Source organism: Aethalodelphis obliquidens, unplaced genomic scaffold (assembly GCF_003676395.1).
Source record: "Aethalodelphis obliquidens isolate GAN/ISIS:26980383/991018 unplaced genomic scaffold, ASM367639v1 scaffold3, whole genome shotgun sequence".
Taxonomy (NCBI): domain Eukaryota; kingdom Metazoa; phylum Chordata; class Mammalia; order Artiodactyla; family Delphinidae; genus Aethalodelphis; species Aethalodelphis obliquidens.
Window position 1 is genome coordinate 28558690 of NW_020837947.1, and position 27037 is coordinate 28585726.

Genomic DNA, 27037 nt, shown 5'->3' on the forward strand with positions numbered 1-27037 from the left:
GTCATGTTATTCAGTAAGTTTACGTGAAATATAATAGATTCGAATAACCAAATCCCCAGAAATATGACACATACTTCGCAAGTAGATCTTGGCAAGTCACTGGGTTTTTTCCCCTGGAAGACTTCAGTAGAACATGGCTATTTGTTTCAAGTCTTCAACGCATATCTTCAGCTTGAATCTTTCTCCCGAAATCTCATAAAATTAAAACTGAACCCTCCACTGAGACTGATCACTCACTTCTGCTTTACCTCCCCCTTTAGTCTTTATTTAAATAAATAAATAATTTACTCCTTGAGTCATAAGTCGAGCTCCATGAGGGCAGGTTTTGGGGGATCTGACTTATGAACTGAATTCTCAATGCCTAGATTATGCCTGACACGTAGCTGGTCTTCAATAATAAGTGATGAATACGTGAATGAAAGTTAAAATGTTGAAAGCATTGGATTTTTTTTAAGTTAGAAGATAGCAAATCATTTTATTTCTACTTCATAGAATTCTACGTCATACTTATTCTACTTGCTAGAATAACTTCAAGGGTCAAGCAGTGACTCTTGAAGGTGTAGGGTATGTTTGACTAGGGTTTTATTTGGCCAGCATTGTTCGCTTGGGGGTTTTATGTTTTTGTTTGTTCATTTTTTCATTTAAATGTGAAAACACTTGGCAAGCATGCACTCCTAGTTTGCCGCAGTCTCTACCACTCCCTATTTTTATACCCTGGTCATAGGGCTTTACACATTTCCTGTTCTTGCCAGCCTCTGAAGACACTGAGTTTGCCAGCTTATACCCTAGTAGAAACTAGTTGACTGATTTGCTTAAACTAAGAGGTGTAGTTTTCCCCACATAATAATTTTCATTGTGACTTTGGGCAAATTACTAACATCTTTGGGTCTCTTTCAACTCTCAAATTCTGTGAAAGCATCTATGCATTGTTTGACAACGTATGCTCAAAGTCATCTGAACTATTTTGGGAATTCTTAGCTGATATCAAATAAAATGACAATTCCTTATGTGATTCTTTTATTTAAATTTATTTATTTATTTTCGGTTCAGTTGGGTCTTTGTTGCTGCGCGCGGGCTTTCTCTAGCTGTGGCGAGCGGGGGCTTCTCTTCATTGCGGTGCACAGGCTTCTCTTGCTGCGGAGCGCCGGCTCCAGGCACATGGGCTTCAGTAGTCGTGGCGCGCAGGCTCAGTAGTTGTGACTGGAGGGCTCTAGAGCACAGGCTCAGTAGTTGTGGCGCACGGGTTTAGTTGTTCCACGGCATGTGGGATGAGGGATTCTCCCGGACCATGGCTCGAACCCGTGTCCCCTGCATTGGCAGGCGGATTCTCAACCACTGCGCCACCAGGAAGCCCCAAACAAACACTTTGAATGCAGCTACTAACATGCTTATGGGGCCCCAACGTACAAGAAATACTGATGGAACCCTCGCAAATGTTAACATCAGAATAGTAAACGTAAAAAGATTATTTTAAATGACATTGAGAAGAGTACCTATACACAAAGCAAGTAAAAGACACGTATGTAACCAAAGAAAGAAATATGATGATTTTAATTGCTTAAGATTCTTATAAACTTTAAAAGAAATTATTCTTTAAAAAATTAAAGCACAGGACACTGTAAAAAGAGGGAGAACTAAGACATCCATGATCCTAACAAGAAATGCAAGTTTCTATTTTGCCTGTTACTTTCTTGCTTTGTCTATAGATAGTACATATATTTTTACATTTGCAATTATAGTGATTGAGCAATTCTGTATTTGGCTTTTTTTCGTATAATTACATTCTAAACATTTTCCATGTTGCCACAGAGTCTTCACAATATTTATTTTTAGTGATGGCATAATATTCCATCAAATTGCTTAAACATTCTTATGCTATTGCAATTTTAGTTTATTCTCAGTATATTTTTAAAAAATCTAATTGTCAGCATTACTAACTAAAATTCAGTACTGTGATTTTATTTTTTCATCCTTTCAATATACACTAATTTCACCAATTGGTTAACTATAAAAAGAATCCTCAGGAGTTTCAAAGAGCATGGAAAAGACATATTAAATTAGGATGAATTTCAAGCATTTGATGACAAGTCATAAATCACTCCAACACTTGCTAAAACTGCATGCTTGTAAAGGAGTAGACAGTGGATTCAAAGTGCCTGCATCCTGCCTTTGCTTGACACCAGTATTGCGCCTTGGGGAAACTTGATTCATTTCTCTCTGCCTCTGTCTTCTCATCTGCAAAATGGGATTAGTAATAGTGCCTATCATGTAAGACTGTTCTGAGGATTAAACAAAAAAAAAAACGTTGCATGTTAAACACTTAGAACAGTGCCTTTCACACTGAAAGTGCTATATAAATGTTATCCTTTTAATGTTAGAATATCTTTACATTTTTTCTCTACCTTACAAGAATTCTACATGCAAGCAAGACAAGTGGTGAGTTTTAAAACTTTAAGGAAAAAAAAAAACAAAGTGAGATAATTTCTTAGCCAGGAGCAACTTCTTTTACTCCTTTTTCTAAGGTGAATTGGTTACAATTCACCTTAGACATTTGTGAACTATCATTCTGTGAGCATAATCATAATAGTAAGAGTAAAGTAAAATAAACACCACTCAGTGGCATGAAAGGATGAGGAATTCCAAAAGCCACTCTGTCTTCTCAGGGTGTCTGCTCTGAGGAGCTATTGCTATGTGAAAGAAATCGTTATGCAGAACATATTTATTACCTTGATAGAGGATGACAGCCAAGTGTGTTAAGATCTATAAATGAGGGTATCCCTGGTGGCGCAGTGGGTAAGAATCCACCTGCCAATGCAGGGGACACGGGTTCTAGCCCTGGTCCGGGAAGATCCCACATGCCACGGAGCAACTAAGCCCGTGCGCCACAACTACTGAAGCCCTCACGCCTAGAGCCCGTGCTCCACAACAAGAGCAGCCACTGCAGTGAGAAGCCCTCACACCGCAAGGAAGAGTAGCCCCCACTCGCCGCAACTAGAGAAAGCTTGCATGCAGCAACAAAGATAAGAGTGAAGTAAAATAAGCACCATCGGGCTTGCCTGGTGGCGCAGTGGTTGAGAGTCCGCCTGCCGATGCCGGGGACGCGGGTTCGTGCCCCGGTCCGGGAAGATCCCACATGCCGCAGAGTGGCTGGGCCTGTGAGCCATGGCCGCTGAGCCTGCGCGTCCGGAGCCTGTGCTCCGCAATGGGAGAGGCCACAACAGTGAGAGGCCCGCGTACCACAGGAAAAAAAAAAAAAAAAAGCACCATCTACTCAATATTATGTGCCAGGCAAAACACTTGGACTTTCAAAAATACTTTAAAATCTGCATAACAACCTGGGCAGAAATATTCCTACCCCAGTCTTACAGATGGGGAGACAGACTCAGTGAAATGAAATGACCAGCCAAAAAACACCAGGTGCTGGAAAATGAGTGGCCAGCACTGACCAATTCAGGTTATGTTAAGATTTGATAGGTAGGGAAGTTGTGAGACTCCTTTCCTGACTGTCCATCCCACCAACTTTCCCATCAAGGCCTCATTAGACATCAAAGGAGGTAAAACGCATTTTTCCTTTTCTTTTGCACACTGCAGGTACGAAGATGGATCAAGAGTCCGGTGGTCAGTGTGGACAAGCATCAGAGTCCCAGTCTGAAGTACACGGGCCCTTCAGTGGTGTACATGCCACCAGGGGAGCCAGACTTCGAGCCTTCGTTGTGTCAGACGTGCCTGGGAGACCAAGCTTTCCAAAGAGGGGTTCTCCCTCAGGAGAAGGAGTCAAGCTCATGGGAAACTCAATCCGCGTGCGAAGTAAGTTTGCTCTGGATCCATTCTTCTGAAAGGATTCTAGGCCTTTGTTTTTCTTGTATCCATGTCATGGTACGCCCCCAAAATTTATTTTTTTAATGCACGTTTATAAAGCTTCTGAGGAGGACATAGAATTGTGGCCTTTGTTAGTCCATTGTACTAAGTATTTTTTAAATAGACTTTACTTTTTAGAGCAATTTTCAGATTACAGCAAAATTGAGAAGAAAATATAGAAATTCCTATACATTCCCTACCCCTAGATATGCATAGTCTCTCCCACTATCAATGTCCCCACCAGAGTGGAACATTCCTTACAACTGATGAGCCTACTTTGACACATCCGCGCCCAAAGTTCATAGTTTACATAAGGGTTCACTCTTGGTGTTGTATATTCTATGGGTTTGGACAAATGTATAATGACACGTATCCATTTTTATAATATCATACAGAATAGTTTCACTGTCCTAAAAACCCTCGGTGTTTCACCTATTCATCCCCCCAAACCCTGGCAACCACATATATTTTACTGTCTCCATAGTTTTGCCTTTTCCAGATGCCATGCAGTTAGAATCATACACTCTATTGTCCTAATTTTTTATGCTGTTCCAAGGCAGCAATGTTTTGGTCAACTAGAAATTCCTCCTAAGTTGTTTGATCACACAGAAATCAATTCTTGTATGATGTAAGAAAGATATCATAACAGTCATCTAAAGTTTGTAAACACCACTGAAATATTTATCTCAACTTGATTTGACCCATAAGAGAGAACTATGTCAATCTTTCACTATTTTCCCATATATACTTATATTTTTCCTGACATTTTTCTCTGTTACTCCAAGAGTTTTGGGGATTTGTGTGTTTGTTTGTTTTTTAATTTTGCTAATTCAAGGAAGCCAGATAACTGACTTATCTTGTAGGTTCTAACATTTCAAAAATTTAAGGTTGTATTTTTAACTTATAACTCAATTAGGCTTATTTAGTTTGACTTTTTAAACCGTCAGATTACATGTTTATATTATTTTTATTACCAATTTATTGACATAAAAATACAACAGTAAGAAGACAGGACATGTTATTACAAAGTACAATTAATTGCAAGTGATCTTCCAATATATAATTTCAAATCAGTGCATCATAAGATGATAAATGTTAATAACTTCTCCTTCTTTTTTTTTTAAATCAGCATTTTCCAGAGATAAAGTAATCATTTTAGCTGCTAAAAGATAAAAACACTTGAATCTGAATTCCTTTTAACCCTGAGATATGCAATGTCTCAGAAACTGTTACCTCATGAAAAAGTAATACCTGCTGCCTACTTTCTAGGGTTATTGGAAATATCAAGTGAGATATACATGAAATATTTCATAATCTATAAAGTGCCACACAAATATAAATCATCATTACTTATGTTTGCTGACGTACATATTAGCTAAGCCTGTAACTGAACTAGACTTCCATGACTAGGTCAGCAGTTTGCTGATCTAGGAACATTTGTCATAGGGCATTTGTTGTTTAGCTAGACACTGGCTCAACCCCATGTTAGTCATAAAAGGTAATAAATAGATTTTAAATGCAAGGATTGGAAAACTTTTTCTGTAAAAGGCCAAATAGCAAATATTTTAGGCTTTGCAGGCCATACGGTCTCTGTCACTCTGATTGAGCTCTGCCCTTGCAGGGAAAGCAGCCACAGATAACATACAAATGAACGGGCCTGACTGTGTTTAAATAAAACCTATATTTATAAAATCACGTGGCTGGTCCACCAGCCATAGTTTGCATACTCTTGGACTCTTAAGAGTCTAAAAGAATTTGCCAACTCCTTAGAGTCTAAAGAACTATTCATGACTCAGAGGCAGAGAGAGGGCTCTGCAAATCCTATACAGAGCACAAATGCCTAGTCCTAAATATTTACTGGAGGGCCTACTATATGCCAAGCTGTTGGGAACAGAGCTAGATTAATGAATAAATGGAATTCCACTCAAGAGGAAACAATAAACAAAGAGCTGGAAGGAATTTAAAGCAACATTGTGATTCATCCTTTTACTTTATCCAGGATTATAGGTGAATCAGTCTCCAATTTACAATGGATTACCTGGTTCTGACTTAGTTGGGTTTTTTAAGATCACCACAAACCAAAAAGACACTTATATTTTAACAATTTAAAAATGAATCTAGAAACTTCTCTGGTGGTCTAGTAGTTAAGATTCCACGCTTCCACTGCAAGGAGCATGGCTTCAATCCCTGGTTGGGGAAGTAAGATCCTGCATGCTGCACGGCACGGCCAAAAAATAAAAATGAATCTATACTTTGTATCCTTTAGAGATTAAACCATGAAATAGTTCCTTGAGAAGGCACCTCTGTCCTTTTAGGAAGTGCAGTTGTGTGCTAAGTAGATGGAGAGGCTGTTAGATGGAGACCAGGCCTCGTGGCGAAGACCTCAGGTTGGCCCCCTGACAACTCCTGATGTGGATTATTTTAAGCAAGTCATTAATTCATCCTTCCTGCTCAATGTTCCCTCCTATGAAAACTGAGATTATTCATGCCATCGAGTTTCCTCCTAGGAGTTTTTTGGTACTTTGCAGATGAGATGGGACTTTTAAAATCTTTTGTAAATGTAAATTTATGTGTAGTGTTCTGGAGTCAGGCAACCCACATTCTAGTGCCAGCTCTGTCCCAAGATCAATATACGAACTTGAGCATGTCACAAAAGCTCTTCAACATCATGTGATGGGCCTAACCTAGTTAACTCTAAAGCCCTTTTTAGTCTGAAATCCTGTGGTTGGGATTTGATGACCTATAAATGAGAAAAAACTCTCTATTTGATGTATAAAGATAAAGCATAGAAAATGAGGTGAGAATGTTTCAAATAAAATAAGAAAGGAAACAAAGCACAAGTCCTTTATGAATAATTGTGAGAGTTTTTTTTTTTTTTTTTTCCTGACTTTAAAAATAGTACAGTCTAAATGCTACTTTTGGGCTTCCCTGGTGGCGCAGTGGTTGAGAGTCTGCCTGCCGATGCAGGGGACGTGGGTTCGTGCCCCGGTCCGGGAAGATCCCACATGCCGCGGAGCGGCTGGACCCGTGAGGCATGGCCACTGAGCCTGCGCGTCCGGGGCCTGTGCTCCGCAACGGGAGAGGCCACAACAGTGAGAGGCCCGCGTACCGCAAAAAATAAATAAATAAAAATAAATAAATGCTACTTTTAATGGCCAAAAATTTGCTAAGAGTTATAGTGCAGTTAGTTTGTGCCATGCCTCGCCAATTGTCTAGTTAGTAGCTTTTAAACATGTTTCTCCTATGCAAGAAACTGGCATATACGTATTGCTAATAAATCATCCAGAAGAATAGCAATATTGTGATGTTATTAGTAGTGCTGTCTAAAAATGGACTGTTTATTAAACAGACCTTTCTGGGAATGAGATGGGAAGAGGATAACATAGAGCTGTGTAAGCTGTTACTGAATAATGCATGCCAGTGGAACTCAAGTTGAAGTCAACTTTTAGTTCCTAAAGAGGTGGAAAACCATGTTAGTTTTTCGATGGGTGCATGTTGATTAAACATATTCAAACTCTGTTTTGAAGCATATCTCTCACAGCACCTCCAATATCCAGATAGACCTCGCTGGAAGGACAGGAAAGGAATGTTTTGGAATGGCAGTGGGGAAGGAAATCTGGTGTGAGGGAAAGCATAGGATTGGATCAAGATGGCAGCCAGAACATTTAACGTCATCTCTTCTTCTTGCTTTAAATAATAGAAAACACACACGCATTTTAATTTATAGTAGTGCTAGAAAACAAGGTATGTCATTGTATGCATAAGGAATAATTAAGACTCTCTGAAAAACAGAAGGTAGGTAGGATTATGAAGTTGATGAGAAAACTACAGTCCAAAATGATCACATCAAAGACAGATCTAACAGATGGGGACACTGCAAGCTTATCTATTCAAAAGAATCCAGTAAGTTGGAAAATAAAGATGTTCCAGGCAAGGCTTAATAAAAGGAAAGCAGTGTTAAGAATATAAATGTCAGAAAAAATACAATGTAACACAAAAAATTTGAAAGGAACAAAGAGGAATATTTCACATTGATGAAAGATAGCTGCTAAGAAGGTAAAACATTCACCAACCTTTACGAGCTTAGCAACATAACACGGAAATAGTTAAAGCAACAAATAATAGAAATACAAAGAAAAATGGAAAATTCATGTCACAGAAGAACATTTTTGTCATACTTCTCCCAGGAATTGCCAGTTCAAGAAGACCGACAATGTGTGAGGATAGAGGATTTTATTTTATTTATTTTTAAAAATTAATCTATTTATTTATTTATTTACTTTTGGCTATGTTGGGTCTTTGTTGCTGCGCGTGGGCTTTCTCTAGTTGTGGTGAGCGGGCACTACTCTTCGTTGTGGCGCGCAGGCTTCTCATTGTCATGGCTCCTCTTGTTGTGGAGCACAGGCTCTAGGTGTACAGGCTTCAGTAGTTGTGGCACATGGGCTCAGTAGTTGTGGCTTGCGGGCTCTAGAGCTCAGGCTCAGTAGTTGTGCTGTACGGGCTTAGTTGCTCCACGGAATGTGGGATCTTCCCGGGCCAGGGCTCAAACCTGTGTCCCTTGAATTGGCAGGCAGATTCTTAACCACTGCACCACCAGGGAAGTCCCATTAGAAGATTTTAATAAAACAATTAACCAAATCTGATTTATGCTGAGATTTGTATATAAAGAAGAATATACTTTATTTTAAGCACACATGGAACGGTTACAAAAACTGACCAAGAATTAGATCACGAAGCATATCTCATCAAATTCCAAAAAACAGGAATCACACAGGTCGTACTAGCTAATTACAATTTGATAAAATTAGAAATTAAAAACAATATGAGAGCCAACCACCATCCTCAGCCAATCCATCCACCTGGAATTCCCATACATTCTTCCTATAACTCTGGGCTTACAGAGGAAATAAGAAAAGAAAACTAAATACTATTTTAAGTGTCTACCACACCACCAGGGAAATGCAAACTGAAACAATGAAATCTATGTGTTTTTAATCCATCAGATTGTCAATGGTTGAAAAGATTGATAATGTCATGGTAAAAGTATAGGCCAAAACACTACTGGTGGAAGGATTTTTTTGGCAATTTTCCTTTATTAAAAATTCTCATCCACCTCTACTTTAGATATGTACTTGCTTATGCTGACAATGGGGACAGGTACAGTGATATTCAGTTAGAAAAGCAAATCGAAGATGAATATAGCATCATCACATTTATTTTTTTTTTAATTCGGTATTTCTCTTTTCATGTCTGTGTGTGTATGTGCGTGTGTATCTATGAGTATATGTGTGTGTCTGTGTAAATGCAAACAAAAAGATCTGGAAGTATATACATCAAACTGAAATAGTGATTACAACTTTCGTGTGATTCAAATGGAGAGATGATGAGGTGTGAGAGAGTAATCAAGAAGGACTTTAGCTTTGTCTATATCGGTTGAACCTCTCAAGACTATATTAGTGTATTACCCGTGAGTTTGGGGAAAATATTATGCCCACCAGGAAACTCACTTGTAGAAAGGAAGTTATAACTCAACCTCATTGGTTAAAAGTCAGGCACCATCACAAAGATGGTTTTGTACCATGAGACTTTCCCAGCACTACACTACAAAGAAAGGCACCTGGAGGAAAATGGAAACACACAATGTTTGTGCTCCCAACGTGCCTTGCTAATCCTTCTGTCTGTCAATCATTTTACCCTGCCCTGTGTGGTGTTTGTTGGTATGCACATCCATTCATTCTCGCAGTTCCCCCAGTTTTTAAATCTAACATGTTCATTCTCCTATATCCTTCCTGGACCTTGCCTACATCTTAAAAATTAATGTGTTCTTTGTTTTTCTCTTTGCCTTTATTAGTTGAAATGGAAATTTTGTTGATGCAATTTTTTTTTTTTTTTAACATGAAAAGGGGAGACTAAGAAAACTCTGCAGCCCATGCTGGTTATAAATCACTTAACATTTCAGAGGCGTTGCGTGCCGAAGGCTCATGACTGATTCTCATTAACTTTGCCCTCTCATACGGGTTAGATTTGGCTGAGTGAGGATTTCCTCAGACTCCTCTGTCTGTGTTACAATTGAAGACAGCTCGAAAGGTGCTTAGTCGGCTGCCAACAAATGAAGCCAGGGCACTGCACGCGGATTTTAAGGCCTGGTGAAGTCAGTCCCCTGGATAGAGCTGCCAACTTGAAGAAATTATTAACCACATTACTAACCCAAGAATTACTGTTGAGCCTTTGACATGATTAAATATAAGGTCACTGCCTCTTCTTCTTCCTCAGCAAATCACCACAGACAATAATAGAAGGCACTTTTAATTAAGCTTACTTGACACAGTTCTGGGAGAGCATCTGCCCCATGTGGCTTGTTCAGCATCTGGGATGCCATCCCTCCATCTGTTAGGCTATCATGGCTCAAGGAGGTGCACCGTTACCTTTATATTTCTTCTCAAAACTGTTGAGCTGTTCCTTTGAAGGCCAGGAAGCTTGGTAGTAAAATGGTGAGCTGAGGGACAGTCTCCATCCTGATTTACCTTCACATCATCTTGAGGTTTTCTGATTTTTCTTAAGAAAAGGCTATAAAAGACTTGAATCAACCAGATGGCTTTATAGACTTCTGGTTTCTTTCAATTTACATAGTAAAAATGGATTTTTATGAAGGCTTATAGGGAATAAAATAATAGTCTTTCCAATTGCCTTCTCCCCCAGTTTTCTGCTCTTAGTATGACATATCATGGTCTCTGGGGGATGTCGGGTGATTTCTAAGCTTATCATCCACAATAGTCCTTGTTCTGCACCAAATTTTAAGCTATTTCATCTTTGAGAAGGCATTTATCACATGAAACAAAACATTAGACCACTAAGGCAGGGAAAAGAAAATACCCTATACTTAGGATGTGACAGAGTGGATGAAATTCTGTCCAGAGCCAGAAAACCTGGGTTCGAAGTCCAGCTCTACCACTGGTGGGTCACGTGAACATCCACATGCTACGTGATCTCCAGAGGCTGACCTGCAAACCCTGAAGAATAAAACAGTGCTGCCTACCTTACCCAGCTGATGAGATGATGGGGATCAAATGACAGAGCATGTGTGGAAACTCCTAAAGAAAAAAACCCATAAACAGCACTTGAAATATTATTAGTTGGCAAATACACTTAAGGGTAATACAAACTGAAAAGACTTTAAAGCAAGTAAATCAATCTTAAGCAAAACATTCATCACATTTCCAAACTTTCCTAATAATAACAGCAACAATAAAGAATACTACCTGGAAAGTAATATGTCTTGGGAAACATTAAAAATGACTTAATTGGGGACTTCCCTGGTGGCACAGTGGGTAAGAACCCACCTGCCAATGCAGGGGACACATGTTCCCGGGAAGATCCCACATGCCTCAGAGCAACTAAGCCCGTGCACCACAACTACTGAAGCCCACGTGCCTAGAGCCCGTGCTCTGCATCAAGAGAAGCCACCCAGTGAGAAGCGCGCGCACCAAAAGGAAGAGTAGCCCCCCCTCGCCACAACTAGAGAAAGCCCACACACAGCAAGAAGGACCCAAACACAGCCAAAAATAAATAAAATTTTAAAAAATGACTTAGTTGCCCTCTTAGGAGAATGAAAACCCCGATACTCACTATTGCCAATATTTATCTGAATATTATTATTCTAAGACTAAGGCAGAATTGGAAAAAAATTAGTTTCTTTCCCCAAAAAACTTGGAATATTTTTTCCTAGAAAGGCAACATTAAAAAAAAAAAAAAGGTAGGGGTAAGAAAATAGAGGAAACTCTATTGGTTCCTCTTGGAGGTTTTCAATGTTTTTTCCTTTGTTCTACAATAATTTGAAGTGTCCTAAGTGACTTACAACTCAAGCATTTCTCTTTGGCTAAGAACCAGAGGAAAGATTACCTTGTTATCCTGTAGCTCTTGCTAAGAGCTACCAGTTAGCTGAAATTTCCATTTTTAGATTTCATATGTCTTTTACTATAAATCTATCTCCTTTCTGACTTTTCCCCATGATTTTCAAAATTTATGTAAGAATGATCATAACAGCATTATCAAGATGTTTAAAAATAATTCCATTTTCTTTATATGCCAACTGTTTTTATTTTTTTGTGTTCTCTCTCAGTTTCCCCCCTGTGTACCTAGTTTGTCCATGATTGTTGTCATAGTGTATATATGATACTGAAGCTGCCTTTTTTCCACTTAACATTTATTGGAAACATTCATATGTTGTAACAAATTTCATATTTATTATGGTTAACATTGCATCAAATTGATGTTGTTTAATGTAACCATAGACCTACCGTTAGTCCTTTCATTTTCTTAATTTTTTTCTCTTTTTCATAAGGCTGAAAATGATTTTTTCCCTCTCAATTTGAATAACCTTAGAATAAATTGAACCTTAGTATGAATCCCCAGTAATGGAGTAGAGTTTAAAAATAATTATTTTTGTCAAAATACTTTCAAGACCAATTTAGAAAGAATCAAATAAATAAAAATGGTACCAGCACTATGTGAATAAACTTACTCCACTAGCCCTTTATCCCTTGAAGGTAGTGGTATGTTTTAATTTTTGTTCATTTAATGAAATGACACTTCAGTGATGTGATATGCATTTCTTTGATTACCAGAAAATTTAAGAAATTTTCTATTTTTCAAGTCGTTACTTGTAAGTCTTCATGAGAATTGTTTTGTTCTATCCTTGCCTCTTTATTTGTCAGAATTTTGCATTTAATTTTGTCAATTTAAATGAATTATTTCTAGGTAGTTGACATTCTCCTTCAACTTCTTTCAAGTCTGTCTGGGGCAGATTTTTTTCCCACTCTACGTCTTGGTTATTATAGCCACAGAAATGAACCAGGTCTGCTTTTTGCACTACTAGAGAGAGGATATCTACATTTAAAGCTAAAATAAGCACACACTCCTCCACCCAAGAAGGTACAGAGCAAAGCCCTAGTGCCAACAGAAGGGTTGCACGTGAAAGAATGCTAGGTCCTGGGTGATTATGGCTTTCTGTCTGTGCCACATGCACATTTTGTGTCTGGCCAGACAGCCTGATACCCCGGACGCCGGTTCCTCCTCTTCCAGGAGTACATCTGTGTTTCCAGTCCATGTTTCCAGGGCTTGTAGAGCCAGGAAGCCATCTCCACCCACTTGGTGCTGCCCTTCTCTTCCAGAGACGAGGGCCAGGAATCTGGAGGGGCATTCTTCCAGGGTCAGGGCACAGGAGGAGGTAGCACAGTGTCCCGCTCAGCCCCTCACCACCAGGCACTGACCAAAGGCTCGCTTGTTCCACAACCTGGCACACACTTCTGCTGTATTTAAAGACATGACTTAAGTCACAGGACTTACATGTGAGAGTCAGACTTTGGAATAAAACAAGTTTCTGCTTGCATCCAGAGCTCACTTCATTTTGATTACCTAAGCTCTCCTATGAGGTCCATCCCACCAGTATGCCTCCTTCCCAGGAGATAAGTCTGGAAAGGGATAAGGGAATCCATCCAGGTTATTTAAGACATAAAATATTCCAGGAAAGTTACTCTCTGTCCTCTCTAGAAATCTCTAGCCAGTGGTTACACTTACGCTTGGGTTGGAGCATATTTCGTTGGCTCTTGTTGTATGTAACCAAATCTATCCTGCTTCTAATTAAACTTATTCCTTTTAGTATAGTCCTTCCCAGAAACCATACGGCTATTTTCCACTATAACAATACCCCTTCTTAGTAGTTTTGAGACTTTTAAAAATTTTATAAGAAGGCTTTTTACAAACTACTAAAAATCTACAAGCAAGAACTGAATTTAAGTGATACAGCAAGTTTAATTGTATCCATTTGATATTTTTGGTCATTATTTCTCTTTTTTTCCTCAAAGTTTACAATTATATTTTTTTCTTGGATTGTTTTTTGAAATAATAGAATTGAATCTATCAAGAAGCATCCCTATAGTGTAAACTATAAAGAACAAGTTAAACAAAAATGTGAAGAATTTTGAGAAAGACAATGATAATTTCTTAAAACTTAACTCTAAACTTAACTTTTGCGGACTTGAAAAGACTCTTCTTATAAACATTCTAAAGACAAAGGAAATAAAAATGATTAATATCACCTTGATATTCCCTATTCACACAAAGTAAATTGCTTCTGGTTCATTCTGCTTACACAGAGAGACTTTGATAAACACCTAAATGTGCCAAGACACACATTTGTCTGTGGTGTTCATGATAAATAAGCCATTCTATTTTCACTTGTCTTTGTGAACCCATAAATAAATCAATCTATTTCTAGGCAAGATTCTAGCAAAGCTCAATTTGGTGACATCATCTCTTTAGAGAATCATCACAACCAGTAGAAGTACACGGATATTATGTGACTCAGCTCTGTTCCATAAGAAGATTAAACTTTTCTTATCGACCTTGAGTAGCAGACATTGGCATAAGGGCATATTAAAAATCCCTTTGAAGTCAAGCCAAACTTTACAGCTTGCTATCCATAATTTTAGTGTACTTTTCCAATGTCCATCAGCCTTGATAACTATAAATACACAATTCTATCCTCAATTCACTTTTCTCTCTTGTGCTGATAGGTGGTTTTCCTTTTGAGTTGATTTTAAAATGACCTTTCAAGAGATTCATCTAGATTTCTACTTGAGGGAAAAATTTGAGAATTCAACACCTCTGGCTGGGTTAGATAAGTAGCAGACAGGTGGCTCCCTAGTTAAGAAAGGGAGCAGGGGTTATAGATCTTTGTAGATTAGAAAATGCTAAATGCATTAACTTGGTCCGTACCAAAAGAAGAAGAAAAGAGAGAAATGACCATTACAATTCTCTTCTTGGCTTAGTATTGTGGAATCAGCAGCACTGGCTTATTTTTAAAACAAGTAATCTGATATTAGCACAAAGGCAGACCTTTCCTGTAGTGACCACACATGCAAAATGCTAAGAGGGACATCAGAATGTGGAATGCCCTCCGAGCCACCATTGGTTTGTTCTCTCAACTAGTGTTTATTGAGAATTTCTATTACAGGCCAGGCAGGAAGAAGTATCTCATGCAGTGCTTCCAGGAGAAGGGAAAATACTGATAATTAACCGGGCAGTTATAAGACAGTGATACGTGCTACCAAAGGGGAAAGTACTTAAGAGGGTCCCATAGCCCACTACTGAGGGTCAATGAAGGCTTCAGCAGAATAGAAATCTAAACTAAATAGTGAAGGATGATGTACCCCAGTGTTCATAGCAGCATTATTTACAATAGCCAACACATGGAAGTGACATAAATGTCCATTGACAGAGGAATGGATAAAGATGTGGTATACCTGTATATATATATATATATATATATATATATATATATAAACACACATCATACACACACACACACATATATATATATACCAGTCATATATATTACTCAGCCATAAAAAAGAATGAAATAGTGCCATCTGCAGCAACATGGATGGACCTAGAGATAATCATACTAAGTTAAGTAAGTCAGACAGAGAAAGACAAATATCATATGATATCACTTATATGTGGAATCTAAAAAAATAATACAAATAAACTTATTTACAAAACAGAAATAGACTCACAGACATAGAAAACAAACTTATGGTTACCAAAGGGGAAAGGTGGAGGAGAACGAATTAGGAATTTGGGATTAACAGATACCACACTACTATATATAAACGAGATTAAAAAAAGACCTACTATATAGCACAGGGAACTATATTCAATATCTTGTAATAATCTATAATGGAAAAGACTCTGAAAAAGAATGCATATATATATATATATATATATATATACACACACACATATATATGTGTATATATATGTGTGTTGTATATGTGTGTGTGTATATATATATATATATATATATATATGTATATATATAACTGAATCACTTTGCAGTACACCTGAAAGTAACACAACATTATAAATCATCTACACTTCAATTTAAAAAAAAAGAGTGAAGGATGCGTAAATTAGTGAGGTAAGGAAAGGTGAGGAAGGAGAAACCCAGGCAGATGGGACAAATAACCAAAAGCCTGGAGAACTCAAATGAGAGAGTAAATTTGGAGCAAGGGAAATGAAGCTGAACTGGGACACAAAGAGTTTAGATCATTAAGGCTTTTCACAAGGCATTTTAAATAATTTATAACTATCCTCAGGAAACAAAGATCCATTGAAATGTTTCCATCACAACAGTGTTATCATTAGGCATAAAGAATGGATAGGAGAGAGTCAAATTCCAGAAATTCTTCCATTGGAGATTTATGGTTTTGGATTAAGGTTTATGGCTCTGACCCTGTTGAGGATAAATATGCTTGAGATTTAATACAATAAGCTTGATTCTCATTTCACAAAGAAAAACAAAGATTCCAGATTTGGAAAAGGATAACATTAACCAATTTACTAAAAATTCCCTCATTATTAAAATGGGGAGGGAGGATGAGAGTCTGAAACCATGAACAAACTGTCATTTGCCAACTTTGTTGTTATTTAGTGACTGAAAAAAAAGGTAAAATTAAGATGTGGGAGAATTGAAAAGTTTCAAAGAGGATTGTAGTAGGAGGGAGAAGGGGACAGAAAGAGAGGATACGTGTGATCACATGGTCACATGCTCTAAGCCATTTTGTGTTTGACTTGAGGAATCCAACTGTGTCTTGCAGAGGCAGAGCCTACGTGGATCAGAGTCAAGGAGTTCTCTCTGTTGGGGCTGATTGTACATGTGTAAGCAAAAAGCTGTAAAAAGCCAAGGAGAGTGGATGTTTGTAAAATGCATCTGCACCAGTGTCATCAGTCTTTGTATGGGAAGATGATACCACTGACTTTGTATCAACGCTGAGTGTGGTTCCTAGCGCTAAAAGCTGGATTTGTACTGATCTGCTCATACTGTCTTGCCTAATCTCACAGAAGACTAATAGAACAAATTTTCAGTAGACTTGGAGGGTTAATCTGACTGACCTTCCCTGGGCTTAAACAAGGGGCCTTGGTCTTTTAGCACAATGCTCTAATCAGCTACTCTAATCAGATCCATGGTTTGCAATACACACAAGGAGAAGAAAGTAACAACATTTGAAGAAGTGGGGAGGTTTTTAGTGATTTTTAGCCACTGAAGAATGCGAAAGTTCCAATTTTCTTCATAACTGAAATCATAACAGCTATGAGCACTCGGCTGTTCATCAAAGATACGAGGAGGAGTCATGAGGCTTTATTTCATGGATTAAGTCTAAAAGCTGTATGTACTTTCATGAAGTCTCATAATGGATTGGTAATGGTTATTATGGATGATAATATTTATTTCAACAAGTCAGAAATACAAAGTACAAAAGATGTTTAAAGTGCAAATGGCATAGATGGTTTCACAAATGCATAGGTTGAAATTACCTATAATTTCAGTGACTGTCATAAATTGTATGACATAAAGTTGGCTCTGGTTTTCATTTTCATGGTAAGGACAGCTTGTAAATCAATGACATGACTCATGGGTCTCAGGGATGGGGCATCAACCCAGCACCTGCTTTCCCAATCAGTCAAGTTACATTCACATCCAAACACAAATAACCGTAGTCTTATTAATCTCAGCCACGAAACTTGATATTTCAGTTTTGAGAGGACAGGCAAGTTTAAGCTCAGAGGGTTCATTTCCTCCTGGTGGCATACACCATACACTTAATGCATAAAAAACTGCTATTTCTTTCTGAGGAACTTCTCAGGGTTGAATGCCATTTTGGGTTCCGTGTTTGTGGCTTTGCATGGGCCATATATAGGTAAATTTTACAAAAGTCCACAGCAGATGTCACTTTGAGCTGAGGCCATGTGACAAGCAGCAGCGTGCCACCCTAACCTCACTCTGGGGAAATCCAAGCTTCGCAGTTGCCACACAGGATGTCTCATCAAAAGAGGGATTTTCCCCTCTGCTCTGGAACACGTTACTTCCTTCCCCTTCTTCAGTTCTACCGTACAGAAGTACTCTCAAAACAGTAAATGAAAAAAAAAACAGTTAATGATTTTCCCTGTCATGAGTGACTGTACTTGGGGGGACTGTAAGGGGGTAGGGGTAGGGAATGAGGGGTGGGTATTCGAGGGCCGGGGTGTAGAAGAGGCCATAAGAACAAGATGCCCTGAGCACTCTGGTCAGCCCACCATGTCTATGGGCATGCTATTGATAGTGACCAATAATAAAAAAAATAATAATAATTGTCTCTGACCCATGTATGTATCAAGCATGGTTTTGGTGTCAGATTTCAATTCAAAGCCCAGCACTGACACTTACCAGCTGTATCCTTGAGTTTCCCCACCTACAAAATGGATAATAATACAAACTAAACAGGGTTGCTGTATGGTTTCAACGAGAAAATGTACAGACATTGACTACATTTCTCTCTGCTTCCATCTTCCCTCAAACCTCTTCCTAGCTCCCCAAGCCTAAAAGAAGTCAAACAGATCTAACAGTGAGAGTCATACGGTGATTCTGAACTATGTGTCTTGAGCCCAATGTACTTCTATTTACTTTGTAATTTGTTTCCGTAGGATACTACATTTATTAATCACAAGCTTGTGTCCCATGTCTTTTCGTTCAGCAAAAAGAGAATTAAAATAGGAAGTGAAAGTTGCAAAACAAGTACATTATTAAACAAGCTTGTGTCAGCGTAGCTTTTTTAAAACAAGTGAGCTTTTGACCAGTCAAGGTATTCTGTCAACTTATTTTTAGTCTCATTTCCAAATCTCTTGAATGAAACTAGTGGGAAAACTGGAGGAAAAATATTCGAGTTTGCTTTTCTCTAGGGCAAAATTTTTAGTATTCCTACCCCCAATTCTGAAGGCTAGCTCTCCCCTGAATACCTATTATGGACAAAACCACACAGATTGTTTGCTCAACCTACACTGCAACCTGAAATATTCTCACAGAAAAATAATTCCACTGACACTTTTTTCCCCATTGAACTGCAGCTCCTTCTGGAAAGTCAGATTCTCTGTATAATCTCAAGATCATCCCAAGCAGGTGTGTCTTTATCTTTAATTCTAGGAAATAATTGCTGCCTGGAAGATTAAACTATCAGGGCCTAAAACATAAATAAAACCAGAACTCCTAGAGTTTTTTTATTGTTGTTTAGAGTTTTCTCAATTTTAACCTCAAGACAATTTTTCTTCACCTATAAAGGAAAAAATGCAATAGAATTTTTAAAACATAAATAATAATTATCTATAAATTAATGAGCAGCATCTTAAGCTTTCTGAGAACAAGCCAGACAGTAGAATTCCTTCGTGCAAGGTTAATGAATAATACAGATTAGAAAACCACTAGCAATTTAGTTCCATCACTGATGGGACTTTAAAACTATAAATTAGAATGAAAATAACAAGGCCATAACTTGGCATATAACGAATTGCCCCAATTATACTTTTGTAATTTACTTTTAATTTGCCTCCATTCAGGCAATTTAGAACTAAAATTTAATCATTAGTATATTAAAGATGGCATATATTCTTTATTATTATCATATTCATCCATTCTTATTGATTCTACATTTCCTATAACAGAAGACAAAAGCTAAATAGGGACATGTATTGATAACAATGCTTTTAAGTATTTTTTTACTTGGAAGATTTGAGAATCTTTTTAAGGATTTTTTTTTTTTTTTTTTTTTTTTTTTTGCGGTACGCGGGCCTCTCGCTGTTGTGACCTTTCCCGTTGCGGAGCACAGGCTCCGGACACGCAGGCTCAGTGGCCATGACTCACGGGCCCAGCCGCTCTGTGGCATGTGGGATCCTCCTGGACCGGGGCACGAACCCGTGTCCGCTGCATCGGCAGGCGGACTCTCAACCACTGCGCCACCAGGGAAGCCCTTTTTTAAGGATTTTTTATCACTAGCTGAAATACCTATTCAGCCTGTCACTGTGTAATCTAGTTCATACTCAAGGACAGATTACTGTTTCGAAGAGAAAAAAACATTCTAAATGTTGGAAGGGTTACAAAGCAACATTGGGTAAATTTCACATGCTCAAAATAGCTCCACCACTGGCCCAGACCACCTATCTCCTTCACTCTTATCCCTTATTTCAAAGTTCCATTTCAACACTGAGTCGGAGAGACATCTGGATCAGCAATCCATCCTCCTGTGACCACTGTCCTTTAACTGCTCTCCTCCTTCAATTCAGTGAGGCCTGAGTCCCAGCATCACAGCAAGCGCCCCAGCACATTCAGTCCCCATCACAGTTTTCATCCCACTCATCTCTGGTCTGCTGTTTTTCTTACTCAACAACACCACTAACCCCCTCACTTTCCCTTTCTACAGCATCCTCTGGGACTGTTGTCAGTAAACACCATTAAATCATTCAACTTTTCCTCAAAACCCTCCCTCTGCCCTCTCACCTTGTTACGCAAGATGGCAATATGGGCCACACATTAAACAGGGTTTGTCACCAATAAACAGGGTTTGTCACCAACCCTGTCAACAAACAGGGTTTGTTTTGAAAAAGCCAGGTTAGATTTCTCAGTGCCTCCGTTAGGGTAATGTGCCCTGTGAACCTCCAAGAGGGAAGAGCCTGCGCATTACCCAGATGCATTGGACCCAAAAATTTCCTATAAAGAAACATCTTTAGGAGACCACTGTCTTAGCTGAGACTTGGTGTTCTATGGAAGATGATACTGCTTCTCCTGCACCCTCGAGTAGAAATGGCCTCTTTTCCAGCCTCCTTTACCTGGAGGTAAAGAGCTTGGCTCTAACATAGGCTCTGAGAATTTCACTACCTTTACTCAACCACAGTCTTCACTGGCATCTTCTACTAACCTCCAAGACACTTCTTCCTATTCTTTAATCACTTTGGTGGTTGATGTCATAATTTTCTCTACTCTTTCACAAGCAGTCATTCTGGACAAATCCAATATTCACACTCACGATTCGGCTAATAATAACAATAGTAGTAGTAATACTGACAAGTAATAGATTATTTTTGAATGTCTTCTGTGCGCCAATAAGTATCTTTAACACTTGACATGTATTATCTCATTTAATGTCCACAAGCACTATAAGTAAGAGATATCATTACTTTCAATTCACTGATGAGGATCATGACATTATTTAACAAGTCCAAGTTTACACAGAACATTAAGTGGCAGAACCAGGATTCAGAGCCATATTTAGCTGATCTACCATATGGGACTGTTGTCAGTCTAGTTTCCCGCTTTATAGCTACTCAAACTCTTTCATCAGACCTCTGTACCCCCATTCCACGTCATCCTACCGGCATGGCCATTTGTTGGATCTTATGATTACCCTAAGCTATTCCTTCTCCAAGTTTTTATACTCTGCAGTTCCCTCTTGACTAAGGCTTTCTGCCCCCATCTCCTCCCTCACTTTCACTGCTTGCCCTTCTCCTCCATGCCCTCCAATCATTTCCCTTGTACCCCTGCTCTTCATCACGGAGACCTCATCTTTATCTGCTGAAGTGGCAAGTCCTCTCTCCATCTACCAGAGATTCCTACAGTGTGTTAAATGTGGGGACGACCCAACAAGCTGGGCATAGTTTGTAGGCAGTTTAGAGCAAAGAAGACACTGACAGGATTATAAAACACATCTATCGGGACTTCCCTGGTGGTGCAGTTGTTAAGAATCCGCCTGTCAATGCAGGGGACACAGGTTCAAGCCCTGGTCCGGGAAGATTCCACATGCCACAGAGCAACTAAGCCTGTGCGCCACATCTACGGAGCCTGTGCTCTAGAGCCCGTGAGCTATAACTACTGAGCCTGTGTGCCACAACTACTGAAGCCCATGCACCTAGAGCCCGTGCTCCGCAACAAGAGAAGCCACCACAATGAGAAGACCGCTCACCACAACAAAGAGTCGTCCCCGCTCACCGCAACTAGAGAAAGCCTGCGTGCAGTAACGAAGACCCAACGCAGCCAAAAAATAAATAAATAAATTTATTTTTTAAAAAGTTAAAAAAACAAAAACCAAACACATCTATCATCATTTGAGAGATCATCTTTGAGTATCACCTTCCTCCCCAACGATCTGGTACCATCAGGAGCTATGGTGTCCCAGAGCAAGTTTCACATGTTTGCTGTCATTCCTTATTCCTCCATAGTCCTTTCTCTCTGTGCCCGGAGTATATTCTGTGAAATCACAAACTGATGAGATATTGAGATTAGAAGGGGCCATAAAGTTCACACAGCCCAACACCTTCATTTTACAGATAAAGAACGGAGGCCTGAAGAAGCCCATAAACAGACATTATCAAAAGAAACGGCTGAAAGATTAGATAAAGGTAACAGAATCTGCTGACGTCCTTTCAAAAAGAGATTTATTTCACCATTATATCCCTGACTACTTCTTATCTGTCACGCCATCATAGTTTTAGATCTAAGCCTCTCAGTGAACCCCCTGTTCATAAATATTTCTCTTACTCACTCGCTGCTTGAGAAGCTCGTGTGTTATCCGAGGACAGGAGGGCCCACTGCTCTTCACAGCAGCACAGTGAGGCTCTTTCTGTTGGGTGGGACACTTGGTCTAGATTTCCTCTGCACCAGATGGCTGTCCCCCAAAGGCCCCAGAGCTCCTGGGATCATTAGGATTCCAGATGTTCTTGCTACCGTTGATCTGCGGTAATGCGACCCCAGCTCTTTTCTTGCCAAGTATGTATTCAGCTGTTAGACTGTGTTCAGATATGTTGTTTGGCATGCTCCTAATATATGTGATCATTTTAATTTTCCATTTTGATCCTCAAAATAGGCATTATTCAGTATTTAAAGATATTTAGAGTTTAACTAGTTAAAAAAAAAACCAAAAACCTGCTGTATGAATCGTGTGTTGTAGAAATGTATCAGTGAACATCTGAGACAATCTAATTCCCAGGTCCCAGAGTTCCAAGGCGTCTCCGTTCTTAATACATTGATGTTCTGAATTCAGTTATGCTCTTTCCAATTTGCAAAATAACTCATTTTGTATGTTCATCAGTAGGCTGTACTCTGCTATTAGAAAAAGCTTTTACTTTAGTGTGCTCCAGATTGAAGACCCTTTTTAAGGCTGGTCTGCCTTATTTCCCAGTAGTACTAATTAAAAGTACTAATTATTTCCAGGCTAGTATCTCAGGATCATGCATGAAAGTTTTGAGGGAATTAATTTAAAAAAAAAAAAACTGACTGATTTTGGGAATCATATGAGGGAATTGATATTCTTTAGTCCCAATTAAAAAAAAAATGCTTTTACGTCAGTCCATTTGACTTTCGTTCTTACTTCTTCGGTTTCAGGTCTATTCTGGATTTCTGCCATGTGGGACGTAGTTGCCAGAATCCTCTTTCTTTATATAGCAGTTAGTGTCATTAATGCTGAAAGGGAACTTACCTCACTCCTGAAGCTAATAGGCTTCTCAAAAGCAGTTTTCATGCCTAATTCTTATCATTTATGAAGGATTTAAACCAGATTCCCAAGATCCTTCTTACATTTAAAGTCAATGATTCTCTTAGACCTTAGGGTCATTTTCCTAATTCTTAAATCAACCCGTTTGTTCCTCTCATGAGAAATAATCCAGGTGTGCTTAGGCAGGAGGTCGGTTATTTACTTTTCTATGCAAAAGTTGGGAGAATGGAAGAAATATTATCTTTCCAGCTGGAAGGCAATCCTTTCCCAGAGATACATAAAATCCCTTTAAAATGTTTTTAGATTCAGAACAATTATACTCTGAATAATTATTAAGTCACATAAACTGAGGGAACCTTTCTATTGGGGAGTAAGATTTCTGTTCACACATTTACAGGTACAAAATTTTGAGTTATGTGAATTACCTACAGTATACTATTCTCAATGGCAAATTTATTCTATTTTAGATGCTCTGGTATTGCAAACATGCAACTTATTTACTCTTTCAGTATACCTTTGCTTGAGAAAAGAGAATATTTTGGGGGCAAGCCATTTCTATAGATTTAGACCATGCAATCGGACATAAAAAAAAAAAAAAGAACTTTCCTAAAAAGTAAGTGTATATATAACTGGAATTGAGTTTATTTTACAAAAATAAAGTCAGTGAAAGTGAATCCCACAAGTGGAGTGCACTCACTCAACAATGATTTTATTTATAAATAATACAGCAGCATTGGAGATGCTTACTGTGGGTGCTTTTCTGTCCAACTCTAATGCTGTGGGTTGGTTAGGGAAACAAAATAGCAGCAGTGGCATCTACCTGAATCCCATTAGCATTTGGGAGTTAATAGCCTGATTTTTGAGGAGTGAATTGGAGCTCAAAAGGTAGCAAACCATTCCATTCTGCAATTATTATAATTATCTCAAAAAACTTTAATATTCATGGGACTTCCCTGGTGGCACAGTGGTTGGGAATCTGCCTGCCAATGTAGGGGACACAGGTTCAAGCCCTGGTCCAGGAAGATCCCACATGCTGTGGAGCAACGAAGCCCGTGTGCCACAACTACTGAGCCTGTGTGCCACAACTACTGAGGCCCGTGTGCCTAGAGTCCGTGAAGAAAAAAAAAAACTTTAATATTTAATACTTAGAAAATGGCTATTTCAGATATTTGAGTTGCTGGCAAGCTACCTCAAAATAGTTATTTCTTAATGATTTTTTAAAAATCACTTATCTAGGGCTATTGATAGAAACAACAAACTCTGGGGATGAAGCAAGAAGCTATTATAGGAGGAGAAAGTACCCAATAGTATGTAAAATATGTTGGAACTGAGTCATATGTAAATTTTCTTTTTTAACTTCTTCACTCTTAAATTCTAGTTCCTGGAATCCCTCCTTCATAACTGACTCACAACCTATTTTGGGACAAACCTGCCAGTACTACAACCCTTTCACTGTATATTACAATCCATATAGAAAAGTCAGAGACTAATGGAATGATCAAGTAAGACTGACTGGGCTTCCCTGGTGGCGCAGTGGTTGAGAGTCCGCCTGCCGATGCAGGGAACACGGGTTCGTGCCCCGCTCCAGGAAGATCCCACATGCCGCGGAGTAGCTGGGCCCGTGAGCCATGGCCGCTGAGCCTGCGCGTCCGGAGCCTGTGCTCCGCAACGGGAGAGGCCACAACAGGAGAGACCTGCGTACTGCATAAAAATAAAATAAAATAAAATAAAAATAAGACTGACTAAGGAGCCTCTCATACCTGTAGCCCTATGTTAACACTGAGCACTGGCCTCCAATTCAAGGCTGACCTAAACTCAGTGTTTTGAAGTTATGTCTCCTGATGCTGTGTTTGGAAAAATGAGTTGATTAGAAATACTAAGTTTCTAATTTAGGTGAAACACTTGACCTTGTTCTTATTTAAAATAGTTATTTTTTCCTACTTCCTTCCTGTCAAAACCTCTCTAAACCTTTTAATAATGAATTTCATTATTTTTAAGTAATCCCTTTTCTTTTTTCTAAAAATAAGCTACATTTTCATCTTCATCTTAGTTGCTTTCTCCCCTTTTGTTTACCATGTTCAGCTAATTTGTTTTCAGAGTGTATATTAACTCCCTGGCTTTAAGAAGATTCTCTCCAGGGAACTGAATCTTAGGCCTAGAAGGGACATGAGCACATCCCTCTCCTTCAGGAAGGGCCACCCAAAGAAGATACCATACAATAATTATTTTTTATGGCTCTAGAGAAGATTGCACAACCTCAACCTGCATCTCATTTCGACATAGAAATACTCTTATTCTGCTTAAACAAAGCCTTTATACTTCAACACCAGCCTGTTTTCTTTTGTTTTATATATAATGCAGATAGCCCACCACCTCCTTATAAAATGCTCTTCATACACTCAAAGAATGTATTCATTTGCCATCTGGACTTCTCTTCAAGAGAATGAATAACTGTCCTGTTTACCCTTCTTCCTGGTCTTATTTTCCAACACTTGAATCATTTTGCCATTTTCCTGGTTATTTTTTAAACAATTTCCAACTTCTCCAATCAAGTCTCCAAACATGGACTCCAGGAATTCACCTTTCAGAACAATAATAAGTTGAGATCACCTAACACCTCCTTCATGTCATACTCTCATTCTACATTTATTTATTTTTATATTGGTCTTTTTAAATGTTTTATTATAAAAACCAAATTTTTGAATCTAGATTTAGATTTTTTTTAATGCAACTGATTGGTTTAAATGAGTGTGTCTATATAGAGTAGGTGTTTTAATGCAACACTGGTGACATACATAAAGTTTCTCCAAGAAACATCCATAGAAATTATAACTACAGTTAAAATAGCTTTACAGTTTCTCTATTTAATTTTTATTTCTAATATTTTTCCTCTATTTAATCTTGGATGAATTTTCCAGTTCTATGTTTTTCCAGCAAGTTTCTGCCCCACCCCCCCCCCAAAATAAAATTCAGAAACTAGCTGCATAATACTAGTACTAGGCCAATTTAGTTTGGCGTCAGTGTGATTATGAACAAATTTAGAGCCTTTAAGAATGTTTTGAGCTATTTCTGCATGAATTATATTTAAATATCAGGTTTATTGTTTTCCTTTTTTGGAAATCAGGCTGAAAATGATTACAGTAGATGCAAGTATGCAGATTGTAGTTCATTAACTTCATTAATCCCTCTGAAGTTTCAGACCTTCAGAAATGGTAACCTTGACTGGCACTGGCATATTCAGTATGGGTCTTTGGGAAGTTCAGTAAAGTGCTGACCTGGCATGTGGATTTTCATTCACCTTGGGTGAGAACCAGGTCCATGGGGAAAGTAGGCAATGGAAATAATGATTGAGGCCCTAGAACTTAAAGGAAAATCTTCACAGGGGAACTTTGATACTCCCTGTCTCCCTTTTCCCAATGACACAAAATGAACCTGTCATGGATTGGTGCTAGAGGGCCTTATCTTTGCACAAGTCCAGAGAAACTCGAGAACACCAAACTATAAGAGAAGACTGGAGGTAGGGTACACATGCATTCATGTTCATCAATAATTCTGTGCCGAAGGAAGCATGAGATTACAGCTCAAAATGAATATAATTTCGTTTGTTGTTTTTATAGTAACACTTTATATCAGGGCTTTTTCCAATCATTAGGACATTCATTCCTATACTCCATTTCCTAGATATGGACAAAGCAGTTCTGTTTGCATTAAGATAGATAGACAGATGATAGATAGATAGATAGATAGATAGATAGAATTATAGACATAGATGTTACATAATTTTTAAATTATGAAGATAATATAAAATATTACTAAAAAGCAAAGAA

General features: G+C 38.5%; 1 protein-coding gene across 1 annotated transcript in view; it reads left to right on the forward strand.

The window, feature by feature from the left end:
* SGK1 (serum/glucocorticoid regulated kinase 1) overlaps positions 1-27037 on the forward strand; it is a 111440-nt gene that overhangs the window by 42346 nt on the left and 42057 nt on the right. The window contains exon 2 of the mRNA XM_027085986.1: positions 3592-3807. Within this exon, the coding sequence (XP_026941787.1) occupies positions 3592-3807 (216 nt within the window). The remainder of the gene's footprint in view (positions 1-3591; positions 3808-27037) is intronic.